This window comes from Cervus canadensis, chromosome 7, assembly GCF_019320065.1.
Source record: "Cervus canadensis isolate Bull #8, Minnesota chromosome 7, ASM1932006v1, whole genome shotgun sequence".
In the NCBI taxonomy this organism is placed as follows: Eukaryota; Metazoa; Chordata; class Mammalia; order Artiodactyla; family Cervidae; genus Cervus; species Cervus canadensis.
The window spans coordinates 23,855,351-23,875,206 of record NC_057392.1 but is presented as its reverse complement, the minus strand read 5'-3'; the positions used below and the strand labels follow the sequence as shown (position 1 = coordinate 23,875,206).

Here is a 19,856-nt window from a genome sequence, read left to right as displayed (position 1 = left end):
AGTGCAGCTTAAGTGAGCCCCTGAAGTGAGGCTGCTGACTTGCGTGAAGACAGTCTTGAGGAGGACTGAGCCTTGAACTTGTTGAGTCCGAGGCAGACTCCAGGTGGTTAGCCTCAGGATTGATGTTGACTCTGACTTTGCTTTACAGCAGTCTGTGTGTTTGGGGGTCTCATGATTGGTGCTGGTGCTGGCTCTGACTCTGTGTTACTACAGTGTGTGTGTGCTTGTGGGTCTCTGTGTTCATCCTACTTAGAGTTTCTTGAGCTTCCTGATGTATGGATTTTGGTTTTCAATAAATTTGGTAATGTTCTGTTATTTCTTTGATTTTTTTTTTTTTTTTTTGCTAATTTCGCTCTTCTTCTGGTACTCTATTTTGCATATATTGATGTGCTTAATGGTATCATGCATTTTTCTGAGGCTCTTCATCTTTTTCATTTTTTTCTCTCTGGTTTTTGGCTTCAAGTTCGATAATTCTTTATTCTCCAAACTAAGACCTACTTTTGAGCCCCTGTAGTGAATTTTTAATTTTGTTTATTGTACTTTTCGACCTCAGAATTTCTGCCTGGTTCTCTTCGGTCGCTTCTGCCTCTGCCCTTTTTCATTGGGTGCCACAGTGCTGGCACGCCTTCTTTTGCTTCTTTAATGGCACTTCCTTCTGTCCTGTCAATGTGTTTATGATGGCTATTTTGTCAAATCAAACATCTGGTTTGCTCTCAGAGTCAGTTTGTTTGTCCACTTTCTTTTTGGTCTATGGGTCTTCCTTTCCTCCTTTTTAGGCTGCTTCAGAGTTTTTCATTAGAAAATGGACATTTTCTTCTATTTACATTTTTAAAACTGAGATATAACTAGGATATAACAGTATCTTAGTTTCAGGTGTGCAGCATAAAGATTTGATATGTATACTGCAAAGTGAGCACTACAATAAGTCTAGTTAATATCCATCACTGGATGCAGTTAAGTTTTCTCTTGTGCCTTTTCCCCTTCTGCCTCTGACAACCGCAGTCTGTTCTGTCTCTGTGAGTACTGTGTGTACATGCTAAGTTGCTTCAACTCTTTGTGGGGACCGTAGCCCACCAGACTCCTCTATCCATGGGCTTCTCCAATACTGGAGTGAGTTGCTGTGTCCTCCCTCCAAGGGATCTTTCCGACCATGTCTCTAAAGTCTCCTGCACTGTTAGGCAGGTTCCTTACCACCAGCACCACCTGGGAAGCCCTGTGTGCTGGGTTCTTTTATGTTTTGCTTTGTTTTTGATTCCACATATAAGTGAGATCATACAGTATTTGTCCTTATCTGTCTGACTTATTTCACTTGAACATAGTGTCCCCAAGGTCCATTCATGGTGCAGACAGCAAGATTTCATCCTTTTTATGGCTGTATAATAAACCGTGTGTGTGTGTGTGTGTGTGTGTGTGTGTGTGTGCGCGCGCACACATCACATTATCTTTATCCATTCATCTGTTGATGGACATTTAGGTTGTTACCATGTCTTGACTATTGTGAATAGTGCTACAATGAACATGAAGTACATATATTTTTCCATATATCTTTTCCAGTTAGTGTTTTCATTTTCTCTGAATCAATATGCAGAAGAATTGCTGGGTCATTCTATTTTTAATTTTTTGTGAAATCCCTATGATGTTTTTCGTAATGCCTGCACCAATTTACATTCCCGCCAGCCATGCACAAGGGTTCCCTTCTCTTCACATCCTTACCAATACTTGTTATTTTTTGTCTTTTTGATAAGAGCTGTTCTCGTAGGTGTGAGGTGATTTCTTGTGATTTTTAATTTGCATTTCCCTGGGGACTAGTGACGTTGAGTATCTTTTCACATACTTGTTGGCCAGCTGTGTGTTGTCTTTGAAAACATGCTGAGATCCTCTGCCCACTTCTTACTCAGGTTGTTGCTCAGTTATTTTCAGTGATAGTCGGGGAGGGGTGTGAGCTGCTCTGGAGCTGCATCTGCTTTGACTGGCTCCCTTGAGGGAAGTATGTCTGAGGCTCCGACCTCAGGGGCGCCCCTTGGCTTCTCTCCGCTGGGTCTCCTGCAGTCTCACTGCTCAGTTTGGCTGCACCTCAGGTCCCCACAACCTCCTGCTCTGGACAGCTCCTCTGTGCTCTGTTACAGCGAGGTGGGTGCCTGTGGGAGGGTCTCTGGTCCGCGGCTCCAGAAGCTCCTGCAGGCTCACAGTGTCTTGTGTCCTGCTCTTCCTGCAGGGCCTCTGAGCTGGGCTCTGGAGCAGGTGTAGAGGCCATGACAGGCTTCTCTCTGAGTGGCACCCACTCTCGGAGCCAAGTGCCTGCTGGGGAGCGGGCAGCAGCCTGGGATCTCCTGGTGCACTCTGGCTGCCACTACATGAGCCAGGCCAGGTGAGCCTCTGTCCCTTGAGGGGGGCTGGATGGAAGGAAGGAGCCCCCTCTGGGGCCCACTCCTAGGGAGCCTCAGGATGAGAAGTGCAGAAGCCCAGCCCCTCACCAGGCGGCTGGGGGAGACTGGACTCTGTGCTAGCAGCCAGCCAGGGGCCTGGGGGCTGTGTTTGGGCTCAGGTGCAACCAGGGCTTGTTGCCTTTTGTTCACTTCAGTTCAGTTCAGTCGCTCAGTCGTGTCTGACTCTTTGCGACCCCATGAACCGCAGCATGCCAGGCCTCCCTGTCCATCACCAACTCCCAGAGTCCACCCAAACCCATGTCCATTGAGTCGGTGATGCCATCCAATCATCTCATCCTCTGTCGTCCCCTTCTCCTCCTGCCCTCAATCTTTCCCAGCATCAGGGTCTTTTCAAATGAGTCAGCTCTTGACATCAGGTGGCCAAAGTTTTGGAGTTTCAGCTTCAGTTTCAGCTTTCAATGAACACCCAGGACTGATTTCCTTTAGAATGGACTGGTTGGATCTCCTTGCAGTCCAAGGGACTCTCAAGAGTCTTCTCCAACACCACAGTTCAAAAGCATTAATTCTTCGGCACTCAGCTTTCTTTATAATCCAACTCTCACATCCATACACGACCACTGGAAAAACTATAGCCTTGAGTAGACGGACCTTTGTTGACAGAGTAATGTCTCTGCTTTTTAATATGCTCTCTAGGTTGGTCATAAGTTTCCTTCCAAGGAGTAAGCGTCTTTTAATTTCATGGCTGCAGTCACCATCTGCAATGATTTTGGAGCCCAGAAAAATTAAGACAGCCACTGTTTCCACTGTTTCCCCATCTATTTGCCATGAAGTGATGGGACCGGATGCCATGATCTTAGTTTTCTGAATGTTGAGCTTTAAGCCAACTTTTTCACTCTCCTCTTTCACTTTCATCAAGAAACTCTTTAGTTCTTCTTCACTTTCTGCCATAAGGGTGGTGTCATCTGCATATCTGAGGTTATTGATATTTCTTCCATCAATCTTGATTCCAGCTTGTGCTTCCTCCAGGCCAGCGTTTCTCATGCCTTTTGTACATTTTCTTAATTTTGAGTTAATGAATTTCATTTCTCAAAATGATGATTGAGGGGTGGGAGTGTGTGAGGTAGAAGTCTTGTGTTAATTCCACTGTTCCTGGCGTTCATCTGGCTGTGTGGAGAAAGGACACCCCACTGCTGCACTGTGATTACGGGCGCAGCTCTGCTCCAAGGTTGGACTCTTGTTTATCATTGCTGCTGGAATCAGTAGTTTAAAATCAGCATCTAGAATTGGTGCTATTGATGTATTTTTCTGTCTCCAAATATAACTTTCAAAGGGAACAGGGGATTAAGGTGTGAGTTTATTTTCTTTATTGATTGTTATTTCCAGCTCTTACATATACCCATCCATCTTTTTTAAGTTTATTTTTGCAGTAGCAACTTAGAATACTGCCATGACCTGTAATCACTGGCTTCCTTTGGTCTGAGTTTTATATATTTGATTTGTTCGTTTTATATGTTTGTTTATGCAATTTGGAATTCCTCTGTTTTGACACTTAGAACATATTAGGTTCTTACTACTGTTTTTAGTTGTATCATTGCAGATACTTAAAATTTTAGTATTGCTTATGATTATATGGTTGTTATATACAGTTAATGATTAGCTTGTCATCTCACTGTGGGAGTGGAGAATGGAACCTAAATTTTTGGTAGGATTGTGGACAGTTCTGAGGGGCACCTGGTGGGCGCTCCACCAGCTTCCGTTCCTGCTTCCTGCTCCACCCACTGCCGCCGGCTCGCTGGCATCCCTTCTGACTGTGAGAGCTCAGCGGCTTGCCTTTGAGGCTGTGGCCGAGCTGGCCTTTTCTTGGGACAGAGGCCCACGGTGGCTGGGCCGGATGGGCCGGGACGGTGGTGGTGGTGCCATTGGCTCAAGATGGAGGCAGAAACAGCCCAGGGCCCAGTGCAAAGGCGGGGCTCCATCCCTCCCACTTGCGCAGAGCCCTAGAGCTGCCCCCTCCTGGGTGGGCCGGGGGGAAAAGGGGGCTTGCTCACAGGAAGCAGGAAGACCAGCTGGAGGAGAGCAGGAGCCAGCACCCCCGGTGCCCTTGGGTCCAGGGCCCACCTAGCTGTGCTGCCTTCTGGCGAGGCCACCTCCTTCCAGGGCTGCCCCCGGAAGGCGTACACACCGCACCTCATGAAGTCTAGGCTCTGAGAAGAGCTGTTTTTGCTTTCCCTCTGCCTAAGCCTCACTGATGTATTGGTTATCTGATAATGTTAGGTTTTGTCAGCTTTTTATTCCCATTGCTTTGACTGCAGAGGATATTCAGAGGCTGCAGGAAGTGGGGGGAGCAGATGGAATTTTCCTTTGGCTTCTTGAAACAGGTTAAGATCATCTGTCTAAAATATTTCTAGCAAAAAACCCCACATATTTTGGATTTGGGTTGGCAAAGTGAAGGCCTGTGTTTCTTCATCGGGATTACTTTTTCCAGTTTCTCTGTGGCACCTTTGTGTTCATGGGATCACGTTGCTGTAACATAACACCAGGGACTGGAGTTCAGACAGCTCTGGTGAGGCCAACAGGACACTTCCTGCTGGGCTGCGTCCCATCCCATCGCAGGGCTCCACCTGCAGGGCCTGATCAACCCCCACATACCATCATGTCGCAGTTTAGGATTCCAGCACCTTAATTCCGGGGAGAGACATCCATTTAGACCATTGCCTTCGATGAGCTGAAGACCAACGTTTCTCCCTTTGGCACGCCCTCTGGCCCCAGAGTTCACCTGTCATTAAAGCCGTCAAGCACTCAGTGGCCAGTGTGCGTTCACATGAGCGGTTAACACTCCTGCTGGATGGGTCCCTTCCAGCGCCTGGCAAACCTGCTGCACGGTTTGTATCAAGGAAGGTTGTAGTGGGCAGTGTGTAGAGGTTCTGATTTTCAGTTCCATAAGTATGCCACATGTATAAATGATGTTTGTTTTCATCAGGCCTACAAGATTATGTGAAGGTCCTAATTTATACTAGTTACATAAATTAAGTCATCATTTAAGGTTAATTTTTATTTCAGCTAAACAGTTGTGTTAAAAAATTTGGTGTGGAAAGGAAAAATTTGCTTTTCCCCACTGTAATCCTACTCTGAATAAGTAATTGCCACAATTAATTACCACTACAGTTAGCCACTTAGTTTTCAAATAGCTCTTAAAAGGACATAAAGTGGAAGTTTTTTAGAAATGAAATGATTGAAAATGCAGTTTAAAAACTCTGAATGAATGTATTATGTTTGGTTCCCAAATGTGCAAAAGCAGAGGACAAGTTGTTTTATGTGTCATCACTGTCTCTGAATAGCTTCTGGTGTGTTAGATTCTAAACGCACCGAGATCTGTGTTCGCTTCCTGAGACAGTGAAGCGCAAAGAAGTCAGGGACCTGGAGTGTAGGCTGGCATATAGAGGGCCAAGTACTTGCCGGGGACTGGGAGCGTAGACGGCCGAGTGCTCCCGAGGAACCAGGGATGTAGAGGGCCAAGTGCTCACAGGAAACCGGAAGCATAGACGGCTGAGTGCTCCCAAGGACCCGGGAGTGCAGGTGGCCGAGTGCTCACAGGGAACCGGGGGTGTAGAGGGCCGAGTGCCTCCGAGGAAACGGGGGTGTAGAGGGCTGAGTGCTCACAGGGAGCCGGGGGTGTAGAGGGCCGAGTGCCCCTGAGGACCCGGGGGTGCAGGCGGCCGAGCACTCACGGGGCAGCCCAGCACTGGCCTTGTCCCCCCTGAGGTGCAGGGTGCTAACAGGGTGGTGCCCAAGCAGGTGCAGAGACCCACCCACCTCTCTGGGGACAGCGTCCACCACCCTGTGCCTCCTGGGGATCTCCGTTCACACCTCATGTGGTAAATAGATTTGCTGGGGACTTTATACCAGCTTTAAGACTCTTAATAACACTTCCTGACTGCACCCCAAAGCTAAACAAAAGAAAGAAAACCAAAGGAAAAAAGGGCATGCTACCAAGCAGACAGTGTCCTGGGCAGCAGGGGGTGCAGAGCTGCTGGGTGCTGTGTGTGACAGAAGATCCAAGTCCTTTCAGGCCCAGAGCCCACCCTTCTCTCTGATCCAGAACCAGAAGGCTCGCCTGACAGGGTCTCCTCCTGAGACACCTGGGCTGAAGACCTAGTCACATGACCGGCTTCTCCCAAATACTCAGAGAGCCTTCCCAAGTCAAAAGATTCTGTTTTGTTTTGCCCATTTTCCTACTAGGTCGTTTGATTTTTTTTTTAATTGTTCTGTAAAACTCTTTATATTGAAGACATTAGATTTTTACCATTATACATTACAATCTTTCCTAGCAAAGTTGTTTGTCTTTTTGTTTGTCAAATTCGGAAAGAACTGTGAAGTTTATAATTAAAAGAAGAGTACCCATTTCTCCCCTCCCCACCATGAATTCTGCTCTCAGAAGTTACCAGTTAATGTTGAAGCTCTTTCTCAAGATACTTGCCGGCAGGTTTGCAAGCTCAGTGCTTGTCTCAGGTTGCAGTGGGACCCTGTAGAAAGCAGTCTTCCTAGAGACTGACCCTTGTGCATGTGAACTCTGCTCTTTGCTACTGTGTTTCAGAGGAGGGCGCTGTTCAGAGCAGTCTTTTCCATTGCATCAGAGAGATGTTTCCCAGGGGGCAGGGTGAGGTGTGTTTTATTGGACTTGTTACCTGTGGGTTAGATTTCTGGGTATGCACTTGCCTGCCCTCTGCCCCTGGAAGACGCCACTGGTCACAGCCTCTGTTGCAGGTCAGACGTCTGCTGACATCTGAGGCTGCATTGCTGGACATGTCCCTCTCTGCAGTGTCCAGGCGGGCACTGTCCTCCAGTGGCTGAGAGCTGTGGTCCCCACAATGGGGAGCTTTGTTCTGAACTGGGGGCTGCTTCTCGTGGCCACTTTACATCTGCCTTTTATTGATTTTCCTCACAAAACTCCTCTTAACTGCGTTTATATCTTGAGTGTCGAGCTCTGCCCTGCACCAGTTTCTATCTGGTGACTTTCCCTGTTCTCCTCCTCCCAGAAAACTCAGTATCTGCTTGGCAACACCTCATGCTCTTTCTGTCCACCATCTGTCATTTAGTTTCCTGGGGCCGCCTCCTCCCATGGCCAGTCCACCACTCCAGGATGCCCTGTTTCCTGCTCCTTCCAGCAGGGACACATGATCTAAGACTGAAAATGGACTGAAGGGGATGTGGTGAGTCTCATCTCTGCTTGCCACCCAGTTCTGCAGTTCACAGCTCTTGCTCCTCCCTCTAGAGGTCCTTTCTGCATATAATGTATAAACACAGGACGTGTCGATATGCATACATGTACACAGATGTCACATGTACGAAAAGTGAGCATGTGAGTCCCCAGATATGCACGGACAGCTGGTAGCACGTTGGTGTCTAGCTGGTGGGCTGGGGTTAGTCCCTACAGCCCCTTCTGCCTGCCTAAAGAGGCCTCAGCTGACAAACATTCAGGTCACCCCCTCAGGATTCCACAGTGCATTTTCCTGCTCATGCTTTTGGCACAGAGATGCACTTGGCTTTGAATCAGGAACCTCTCTCTTCTCTTCTGTTAGCATGAATAATTGAGTTGACCGTCAACTGATTTGGGTATTGAAAAGATATAAACATTGTTGCACAAGTGACCAAACAAACCAAGAACTCAAAGTTTAACTGGCGATTGATCAGAAACATTTTTCACATTTTAGGACTACTACATGTGTTTGTTACTATTAGCAAACGCAGCTGTAGCATCGCACACTCTACAACAAGTGTGTGTCTTCTTGTGCTCTGCGGGTGAGTCACTTTGATCTGTGCATTCCCACTGAGGAGCAAGTCCACAGCAGACCATTGTATGGTATGTAGTTTCAGAGCACAGAGAAGGCAATGGCACCCCACTCCAGTACTCTTGCTGGAAAATCCCATGGACGGAGGAGTCTGGTAGGCTGCAGTCCATGGGGTCGCTGAGAGTCAGACACGACTGAGCAACTTCACTTTCACTTTTCACTTTCATGCATTGGAGAAGGAAATGGCAACCCACTCCAGTGTTCTTGCCTGGAGAATCCCAGGGATTGGGGGGCCTGGTAGGCTGCCGTCTATGGAGTCGCACAGAGTCGGACACGACTGAAGCGACTTAGCAGCAGCAGCAGCAGCAGTTTCAGAGCAAGCCATGTGAAGCCTTAGCTGTTTCTCTACTTAGTCTAAGGAGTTTCTGCAGAGTTTACTGCTGAGAACCATCCTAACAGATTAAAAGGGTCAGCTGGATGAATGCAGAGCCCCCATCTGGGGAGCAGGGTGATAATCAAGTGTAATCTCATAGTAACTTCTAATGATCCCTGTATTTACCTGGTATCAATTGTAATGTTTCTTTCATTTAGAATTTTGTTGAGTTGGTTCTTTGTTTTCCTTGGTGAGCCTACCTAAAGGTTTGTCAGTTTTGTTTGTTTTCAAAGAACCAACTCTTAGTTTTATACATCTTTCCTGTCATTTCCTTGTTCTCTATTTGTCCTCTCTATCACTCTGTTTTACTATGTACTCAGTTTGTTCTTCTTTTTCTCATCCCTTAAGGCATAGAGTTATGTTATTCCGGATCATTATTTTGTCTTGTGAACTTCTTTCTTAGAGTTGCTTTTGTCACATTCTGTATATGTTGTGTTTCCATTTTTGTCTGTCTCAAGATACAGTTTTATTTCCTCTTTGATGTCTTTGACTTGTGTGTTGTTCAGGAGAGTGTTGTTTAGTTTGCATGTTTTCATGCAGTTTCCACTTTTCCTCCTCTGGTGGTATATGTTGCAGTCAAAAAAGATACTATGCTTACAGTCTCCTAAATTTGCACAGATTTGTTTTGTGGCCTAATATATGGTCTATCATAGAAAAGGTTCCATGTGTTCTTAAAAGAATGTGTATTTTGCAGTCACATTATAGAATATTCTATATGTGTTTGTGAGGTTCATTTCATGTGTAATGTTGTTCAGACTGTTTCCATTTTGATTCTTTGTTTGGATGATCTGTATCCATTGTTGAGAGTGTGGTATTAAATTCCCTAGCTATTATTGTACCGCAGTGTCTCTTTTTAGCTGTTAGTAGTGGTTGTTTTGGCTGCAACATGCAGTTTGTGGGATCTTAGTTCCCCAACGAGGGATCAAATACAAGTCCTCAGCAGTGAAAAGGCTAAGTCCTAACCACTGGACCACCAGGGAATTCTGTTAATTTCTGCTTTCTACATTTATGTGTTCCAGTGTTGGGTGCATAAGTATTTAATAATTGGATCTTCTTGATAGAACTGACCCCTTTATCATTATATAGTGACCTTCTTTGCCCCTCTTCACCATTTGTAAAGTCTGTTTTGTGTTACATAAGCATAGCTATCCCTACTGTTTTTGGGTCACCATTTGCTTGAAGTTAGTTTTATATCCATTCACTCAGGCTATGTGTGTCTTTAAAGCTAAAGTGAGTCTCTCTGTAGGAAGCTTATAGTTGGGTCTTGTTAACCCATTACAGTTTATGTATATTTTTGTGTATCTGAGGACAGATTATTGTAGTTGAAATTATTTTTAGTACTTTTTTTTCTACTTTTAGAGTTGTAAGTGATTTATATGCCACCATTACTGTATTACACTCTTGAGTATAAATTTACGTGTACTAGTGAGTTTCACTCTACCTTCATGTTTATTTTCACTCACAAAACTCCTTTAAGCATTTTTTGTTAGGCAGGTCTAGTGCTGATGAACTCCCTCCACTTTTGTTTGTTTGGGAGAGTCTTTATCTCCCCTCATTTCTGAAGAACAGTTTTGCTGATATAGAAATCTTGGTTGATAGGTTTTTTTTTTTGTTATAATATCCTATGGTAATTATAATTCAGTAAGTCAATTAAGAAAATGTTTAGTAGTTAAAAAATCTTTTGATTATATCATCTCATCCTCTCCTGGCCTGAAAAGCTTCTCTTGAGAAATCTCTTCATATTGGGGTGAAGGGTTCCTTTGTATGTAACTAGTCTCTTTCACTACGTTCAAAGTTCTTTGTCTTTGAACAATTATGTGTCTCGGTGTAGATCTACTTGGGTTCAACTTATTTGGGGTCCTTTGGTCTCATGGATTTGGATATCCATTTCTCCCCCCAGGTTTGAGACATTTTCAGCCATTACTGTTTTAAATATACTTGTCCCTTTCTCTTTTATTCTGTAATTCTACCAGTGTAGATACTGTTTCTCCTGATTGTGTTCCACACGTCTCTTTGACTTTCTTTATTCTTTCTCGTTCTTTGTTGTTGTTGTTGTTTTTTCTTCTTCTCTTACTGGATAATTTCAAATGTCTTTGTTTCTCTTCATTGTCAAGTCTATTTTTGACCATCTCTATTAAGATTTTTGTTTTGTGATTGTGTTTTTCACTTCTAAGTTTTTTTCTTTATGGTTTCTGTTTGTTTGTTTCATGTGTTGTTTTCCTAATTTCATTTAGTTGTCTTTGTGTTGTTATGGTTCACTAAACTTCAATAGGGTTATTTGGAATTCTCTGATAGTTTATAGGTACCACATTTCTTTAGGGTCAGTTATTGAAGCTTTATTAGCTCCCTTAGGTGCCATGAAATTAAAAGACTTTTACTCCTTGGAAGAAAAGTTATGACCAAGCTAGACAGCATATTAAAAAGCAGAGACCCTGCCAACAAAGGTCCATCTAGTCAAGGCTATGGTTTTTCCAGTAGTCATCTATGGATGTGAGAGCTGGACTATAAGGAAAGCTGAGCGTCGAAGAATTAATGCTTTTGAACTGTGGTGTTGGAGAAGACTCTTGAGAGTCCCTTGGACTGCAAGGAGATCCAATCAGTCAATCCTAAAGGAAATCAGTCCTGAATATTCATTGGAAGGACTGATGCTGAAGCTGAAACTCCAATCCTTTGGCCACCTGATGCCAAGAGCTGACTCATTTGAAAAGACCCTGATGCTGGGAAAGATTGAGGGCAGGAGGAGAAGGGGACGACAGAGGATCAGATGGTTGGAGGGCATCATCAACTCAATGGACATGAGTTTCAGTAAACTCCGGGAGTTGGTAATGGACAGGGAGGCCTGGTGTGCTGCAGTCCATGGGGTCACAAAGAATCAGATATGACTGAGCGACTGAACTGAACTAGGTGGTGTCACATTTGCCTGCTGTTTTGATTTCAGGCTCCAGAACCATCAGAGTGACTCCAGGAAAAGGCAGTTGACAGGAGAGCTCTGCAGATGCACTTCCTTTTCTCCATCCCTCCCTTCTTATTACTGTATTTCTTTGAATCTAAGGTGCCAGGCGTTAAGTATATCCTGATTTCAGAAATGAAAAAGTAACAAAATCATTTCTAAGAATACAAAATGTGTTGTGGTGCAGCCTCAGCACCCCTCCGCCCTCGGTTGGGAGCCCCATCAACCTGATCTGGTTTGGCTGCAGTTACTCAACGCGGCTGACTGTCTTCAGCCACATGGAGACTCCCTGCAGCTGATGGGAGAACGCGCTGTGCAGACGCACAGATAAGGGGACGTGGGCCAGCTTCTCTGCTGAAGTGTCAGTTTCACAGCCACCGGGTGACACAACTGTGACCTGTGTATTCACTGCATCAGGTCTGAGTTTCTCTTAACCTTTCATTAGGTTCCAGGAGCAAGTTTCCGAGGCTGGAAAGAAGTGACTTCTCTATTTAACAAGGATGACGAGCAGCAGCTGCTGGAAGGACGAAAATCCCCCAAGTCCAGAGCGTGAGTAGCCACTGTCCAAGGAGCGGGCATTCCAGAGACGGAGAGCAGGGCCATGAGAGGGGACAAGAGGGGCTTCCTCCCTTGTGAGGAGATGGAAATGCATTGTTCTAAGTGTAAGCACTTTGAAAGACTATAGGAAAATGGAAAAGAATTTTAAAAAGCTTCCCAGACCAGGTCTTGAACTTCCAGCTGTAAACTGAACTTACAAGCCTTAAAGCAGATGGTAGCCACATGTTTAAGGTGGGCAGATGGCAGTTGTTCCAGAGAATCAAGGAAAAACCCAATTAAAAATGCAAAGATTGACTGTAAACTATACTTACATGCTGAGAGTGCTACTAGTTTATTATAAACATTTTGAATTTAAAAATTACATACTTAGGGAATTCCCTGGTAGTCCCGTGGTTAAAACTTGGTGCTTTCACTGCTGTGGGCCTGGGCTTGATCCCTGGTGGGTGAACTAACATCTCAGAAGCCGTGTGGCATGGCCAACAAAAAATGTAGTTAAAGATGAAAATATAAATTTAAATTTGAAAATATAAATGGTGTTGCCAACAGCGGGTGAATCCTGGGGAATCTGACCATAGGGAGGCTGCTCCTCCGTGGACAGGGCACCTTGGCAGCACTCAGGACCCATCAGAGCCAGCCAGTCCCCCTCCTCTGACCACGTGACTGTGGCCTCCCCACCCTGTCTTCAGGGACTGTCCTCTGGGCTGTCTGGGTGGCAGCTAACAGGCCAGCGTCTCCCGGGGGACTTGAACTTGTGCCTGTGTTCTGCCCCTCGGTCCAGTTAAGCAGGACTTGGAAGGTTGGGCCTGTGTCCTGGGGATGCTCTTGGCAGCCCGGCCAGGGGGCCCGTGGCCAGGGTGCTGTGTCGTTTCTGGGGACCCACCTCTAGTTGGCTGCGTTTTCCTCAGGGCACACAGTGCTCTGAAGTCTGAACATCTGAGACTGCAGCTGAGTAAACCTGTGGCAGCCCAACTTGGTACAGGGCATAATCTGTTTCTGGATCTGGGATCTGGGGCCTGTTTTCTCCTGTCTCCAGAGACAAGCTCGGCCTTCTGTGTGCCTTGAGACAGACTTCTCTTCTGTCTTCTCTCTGAGGCTGACTTTGCTTGAGTTTAAATATGGCATTCACAAATTTTATTAATCACGTGTACTGACTGGTTTTTCCATATTAATATGGAAAATACAGGTTTTACATATGTATCTGTTTGAGTTTATTTATAAAGTAAACACAACTTGACACCCTAGGATGACTGATCACCAACACTTAACTCTTTCATCTCCTGTAGCACTAACTTACGACTAAAAGAAGAGTTGAAGACAGAGAAGAAGTCTGGATTTTGGGACAATTTGGTTTTGAAACAGAACATACAGTCTAAGAAACCAGATGAGATAGAAGGTTGGGAACCTCCAAAACTTGCCCTTGAAGACGTGGCAGCAGACTCGGGCGGCCCTGTGAGTGACCGTGTGTCTCGGCCGGGCTGGCAGGAGGACGCCAAGGGCTCTACCAAGTACACCAGCCTGGCCAGTGCAGGGAGCAGCTCACGCTGGAGCCTCAGGTCGGCCGGGAAGCTGGTCAGCATCCGCCGGCAGAGCAGAGGCCACCTGACGGACGACTGGGAGGAGCTGGAGTGACCGCCCAGCCCCCACGTGTCCTCACACCAAAACCTGCCTGATCGTGCACCTTTGTATCTCATCTCCTTCACATTCCTAGAGTCTGCGGTATCGTGGTGTTTATTAGTATAGTGTCCTGTTTGGTCTTTCCCAGATGAAAGTCACAGAGAATCTGCTCTGTGCTGTTTCATTTGGCTTTCCTCTTCAAATGCCAAGTGAGGAAATGCCAGGCGTCCTGTGATTTCTCAGTGGGCACGCACAGGGTCCACCTGTCACCTGTGTGTTGCTGACCTTAGGTGGGAAGTTCACCACAGTGGGGATTTGCTGTTTGCCACAAAACTGTCTTTCTGTGTCCTGAGTTGCAGTTCTGTGTGCTGTGACTTGATCCCTGTCTCTGCATGTAGCACATACCTGTAATCTATGACACAAGAATGTAGCAGCCACACACTTCTTTTCTGTTGCCAGAAACCTGCAATCCAGGTGTAACGTGAATCTTCCAAAGGTCACGTCACACTGTGCTCACTCTTCTTTTGTATTAAACCGTAAAATATGCAAGCAAATTAAACGCTGGTGAAGTGAAGGCTGTATCATCCCCAGAAATACACTGTCTGCAAACACAGCTTCACCTCCCACAAGCGTATTAGATGGTGACGTGTTCCCATCTTGAGGTTCTTGAACTTTTAAATACTGATGTTTCTTTTCTTCTAAAAGTTTGTTTTCTTATTTTGATTGCAGATGAAAGAATGCTATAAAGCATGGATCAGTTTTAATAACTTGACACTTCAATTTGTTTGGAAAATATTAACTTGCTTGTTAGAGTTGAAATTGCAGGAAAATGCTGAAAGTGCCTCTTTTCTGTAACACCCAGGGTTTTGTTTTTTCAAATGAGACTGTTGGACCCTGAGAAGCTCTGTGTTGTGGCTGGTTCAGGAGCATCACTGAGCATCTCTTGTGTCTCCGAACTTGCTTGTTGACTCCTTGACAGAGTGGGCTCCAGGTCAGGTATGAAGCACGTGTGTCCTCAGCAAGACAGACCTGACCCACAGGAGGACCACGTGTTTCTGAGATCAGAACAGGTAGTAGGGGTTTCTGGTTAAAAAGAAAAACTTCCAGTTACACTGTGCATTCCTCTCTTGTGAAAGCCACTGTCTTCAAGGTATTCAGTGAGCAGTTCCGTGCTGTTCCACACAAGGGGTGTCATTTAGCGTTTCTGTGGACCCCAAGGGGTGACGGGGATGACAGAGCGCCTGCCTGTCACCTGCTATTTCTCGGTCCATCAGTCTGTGGACACTCTGTCATCTGACTACCAGCCGTCTAACCACAGTCTCCATGTCATCTAACCATCTGTGTCTGTCATCTGTGTAGCGTCTGTCAAAATCACCTATGTCCTTCTCTTTCTAATAGACAAGTTTACTTCACCGAGCCTTGAAAGGGGGACATGTGAGTGGTGGTAAAATCCTATTTGTGTTAGAACCTTGAAGTGGTTAATAGCGGAGTTGAAAACCGTGTTTCCTCAGGTAAACAGTTCAGCTCATTGACTGGAGTCCTTCTCCCTAGAGACACTTGCTGTGACTGAGATGAGCTATCTGAAGCAGGAGCTTCGGGCTCATCTTGGGCTAATCCTGTGATGAGGTGCAGTGAAGGGGCTGTGTGTTTGAGGTTCTGGGCAGAGAGCGCGGGGTGGTGGGGGGCGGGGCAGGTGGGACAGCCTCCACCTCGGGGAGCCTGTGCTGGTGTGCTGTGATGCTAAGTGCCTGCGACCCCCTTGGGGACACACGTGATGCACAGCTGGCAGAACGGCCCCTCACACCCCTCATTCCTCACAGCCAAATGCAAGCCAGAGTGGGGTTGGATTATGCACGTGAATAATACTTTTTCTTATCTACAAACATTAATGTAAAAATTAATTTTTCTTCTGTTGTATCTGATTAAAATAACTCTGTGGATTTTAATATAAATATTTATTGGTGTGCTTTGGGGGAAAGATATTTTTTTCTTGATGGAATTTACCAAAGCAGCTTTTATTTTGTTCACTGGCTGATGAGAGAGCGGGTCTGTCCAAATTCTGTAAACTGCACAGCTTCTCTGAAGAGTGAAGTATCTGCTCTTCTGACTTTGTTTTGTCATTAACAGGAAAGTGATTGGTTTTAAAGAAAGTTGAATTCATCCGTAATGCTGAAGTTTTTTAAAAATAAAAACATGGTTTATATCCTGTTAGTTTGCACAGTTATTGACATCTGCTTCTGACAACTTAGAGCTGATGACATCTTCTCAACACTTTCAGTGTCTTTCAAGATGCCAATGAAATGTGTAGATTCATGGATAAATGACCAGCTTCAACCTCAGTCATCAGGATGTAGCTTTTACATATGGGATGCTGTTCGGAGTAATAGGCGCTGCCAGCTATGGGGTCGCACAGAGTCAGACATGACTGAAGCGACTTAGCAGCAGCAGCAGTGCCCCACGTCTGAGCCGCCCGCCCTGGGCCCTGCTTTTTTCCAGTCACTTGAGGAGGGGGAGCCTGAAGCAAGCCTCCCCTTCAGCCACCAGCCTGAGTAGGTTCTTTAATCATCTTTTAAGGTTTCATCTCTTCTTTCCAAACAGTGGCCTCTTGGAAAGAAACCCTGACTCCCATTAGGACCTGGGTAGCACCTGTGGTGGTGCTGTCTCAAGCCAGGCGATGCGCGCATCCCACCAGCCTCCTTCCCAGCGGGGTGTGTCCCGGGCGGCCTTGTCCCCACTGGTCTCGTGGCCTGTGCCCTCCCCCCAGTCCAGCTCTGCACTCCCCCAGGGGGCCTCCGGCTCTGTGGTAGCCTCAGACCCCCACCCTCGAGTTCTCACTCACTTCACCAGATACTTCCAATTCTTGTACAGGTAAAGGACCTTCTCTTCTCTCTCCCAGTTTACTTCTAGCCATATAGCTTCTTTCCAGATTTTATGGTTAAGTCTCAATTGATACTTGACTGAACCAAAGATAGGCAGGACACTATTTATAATAAGCTTTAAGACAGGAACTGGCTAAAATTTTTGTTAACTGATAAAATAGCCCAAAGGGCGTGCAGATGGTCCTAAGTGACTGACCAAGGGAGTGGCTGCCACTTGCCTTCTGGCAGAAGCGTGGTTCTGGTGATGGATGTGAGGCAAGGAACCCTCTGAGGGGCTTCCGTGGCACCATGCCCCAAAGACAGATACCACCGCTTCCTGTAGTTGCTGCATCGCCACGAGTGTCTGAGGGGCCTGCAGCCTGCACGGGATGCCGTCCTGGTGAGTGTGCGTCCCCACAGCTGTGTTCTGCAGTCTGTAATTGTGCCGCGTCCTATCCCGTCCCAGCCCAGTCCAGTTGCTGCAGGCCAGCTGCCAGACTGTTCAGCCAGTTGAATGCACTTGTTTTCAGAAAAAGCACTACTCTATCCTAAATGTCTCTCAGTTCATATTGTGAAGAGTCTCTGCTCCCAAAAGACACAATCAATAGAGTGAAAAAGGCAACCTAGGGAATCAGAACATTTTCAAGTCATCTGGCTGGTAAGGGCTTAAATGTCCAGAGCTGGAGTAGTTCCTTCTACATTCAACAAGAAAACCACCACAACTCAATTAAAAGGCAGGCAAGTCCTTGAACAAGCAAGGAAAAGATGCTCAACATCACTCTACGACAGAGAAATGCAAATCAAAGCCACAATGAAATACCACCTCCCACCCATTTGGATGACGACTATCAAACCAAAAACTCAACTCCACAGCCCAACAAGTGTTGGCGAGAAATGGAACTATTCCACACTATCAAAGGCAGCACCATTTTACATTCCCACCATGGAAAACAGTATGGTGGTTCTTCAAAATATTAAACATGCATTTACCACATGGTCCTGCAGTTCCACTTGTGGGTGTATCTCCCAAGAGAGATGTGTATAGCATGTTCCCAGCAGCTCAAAGTAGGGGAGCACCTCCACATCAGCAGGTGATGAAGAAGCAGAATGTGGAGGACAGGTACGCCAAGGGAGGGAAAGCCTAAGCCATGCTACAACGTGGATGAGACAGATACTAAAAGATTCCAATTATGCAGCGTGTCTTCAGCAGTCCAATCCAGAGAAACAAACTAAAACCGCAAAGTGCAAGGCTGGTTCAGCCAACAAGTCAACACGTGACCACCTCTGTGGATACAGAAAGGGAACTCAACAAAACCCAACACCCTTTCATGTAAAACACCCCCAACAACATGAGGCTGGAAGGGAGCACCTCACCCTGAGGCGCCCAGAGAGCCCAGCTCACAGCACACCCACAGGTGAAGGACAGACATCCCCCAGGGACCGCCGTCCATACCCATGGGGATCTGGTGGGAAAGCTGGCGAGGAAGGAAAAAAGGGTATCCCACTGAAAGAAGGTGATGAGCCCCCTTCATGTGCAGACCTCACAATGTACATCTGCATCCCATGGAGTCTACAAAATACCACTAGATCCATTTAGTGGTTTCAGCAAAGTTAAGAGGACTTCCCTGGTGGCCCAGATGGTAAAGCATCTGGCTACCATGGCGGAGACCAGGGTTCAATCCCTGAGTTGGGAAGATCTCCTAGAGAAGGAAAAGGCAACCCACTCCAGTACTCTTGCCTGGAAAATCCCATGGACAGAGGAGCCTGGTAGGCTACAGCCCACGGGTCACAAAGAGTTGGACACAACTGAGTGACCTGACTGACTTTCTTTCTTTCCTAAGAGGATACAGAATCAGTGTACAAACACCTTACATCTTGTTTGTGTATGATTCTAAAAGTGGCATTTACAGCAAAACTAACACCAAACCCTTCAATACTGTCCTGAAAGGAGATGTGGTTCTCTGTGGACAGCCCTGAGCACACACAGCCAACTCCGTGACACCCGAAAGCAGCTCCTGTGTTGGCTGCAGAACCTACCGTGGCTCCTCCTGACCCACAAGTTACAACCCGGGTGGGAAAATGTACCTCATTGCCAAGGCAGACACCATGGATGTGCTGGCAGCGCTTCCTGGAGGCGGGGCTTCCCACAGGGGTGCTGCGGGTCCCCTGCAGCTGTCCAGCAAGCACAGGGGGCATGCAGGTGCCACATCATGGGCGGGGAACCACGCTCGGGAATGCCACAAAAACCTGCGGCTCAGGACAGCACCCCTCTTCCTGATCCATGCCGTTCAATCGTTGGGAAACAACCGGTCGGGGCCCAGGGACTGTGTGCGTGGTCTCTGCCCCTCCCCCACTGTACCCCAGTCACATCCCCACTCTGCACAACTGCTGGAAGTCCTGCCGACGCCTGTACATGGGTTCCGGTCCAAGCACATCTGCTGCCTGTGGAGATGGGCTGATTAATGGGGAACGGCTACACACATCTCCCAAGACTTTTCATGCTATTGAGGGGGAAGAACTCACGTCAAGAGGTTAATGTCTTCTTAAGAAATTAACACAAAAAAGACCAACACCCCAAAAGTAAACACACATTAGGTAATTTGCCAAAAGTAAAACAGAACAGAAATAAAAGCAACCAGCAAGCTTTCAGGAGAAATGCCCCGCCTCACAGCCTCTTCACGCATCCATCTTCAGGGGAGAAAGATGCCACGAACCGCTCTCGCCACTGCTCTGGGAATGTCCCTGCAGATTTCTGACTTGCTTCCCGGGCTCTGCTTCTTGTTTGACGTGAGGAGAGCATCATCAGATGGATGTAAGCACCTGTGTAGTGTTGCTGATCACAGAGTGATTCTTTCGAGCTGCATGGTACCGTGTCACCAATAAAAACCGTATTTCCACAAACTCTTGTGAAAAAAGAGCTGGTTGTAAAATGAGAACACTATATATGCCATTGATGGTTTTATGAAAAGCTTCCACCTGATTCACACACAGGGAAACTATCATCTGCCAACTAAGCATAGTTCTGGCTGCACCAGTTTGGCACAGGATGTGTGCTGAAAGCAGAGACTATTTACAAATATGCAAGACTGCACATTTTCATCTGCTAAGAAGAAGGAAGCAGAAATGACTAGGCTTGGGTTCCCTGACCCTGTTCATTTCTCCCCTGCATCTGCTGGGGCCATTCCAACGTGCTTTCTGGCAAGCACAGCTATTCTGGGTGCCAGGGTTATGTACCAGTTTTATTCTTTTATAAACCTTTATTTTCAA

The 19,856-nt window shown here is 46.4% G+C and overlaps 1 protein-coding gene across 1 annotated transcript in view; it reads left to right on the top strand.

Annotated features, from left to right (window-relative positions):
- Positions 1-15,942, top strand: part of LOC122445456 (testis development related protein) — a 42,792-nt gene extending 26,850 nt beyond the window's left edge. The window contains exons 3-4 of the mRNA XM_043474673.1: positions 12,005-12,108; positions 13,401-15,942. Coding sequence (XP_043330608.1) covers positions 12,005-12,108; positions 13,401-13,746 — 450 coding nt within the window. The 3' untranslated portion in view covers positions 13,747-15,942. The remainder of the gene's footprint in view (positions 1-12,004; positions 12,109-13,400) is intronic.
- Positions 15,943-19,856: the final 3,914 nt, after the last annotated feature.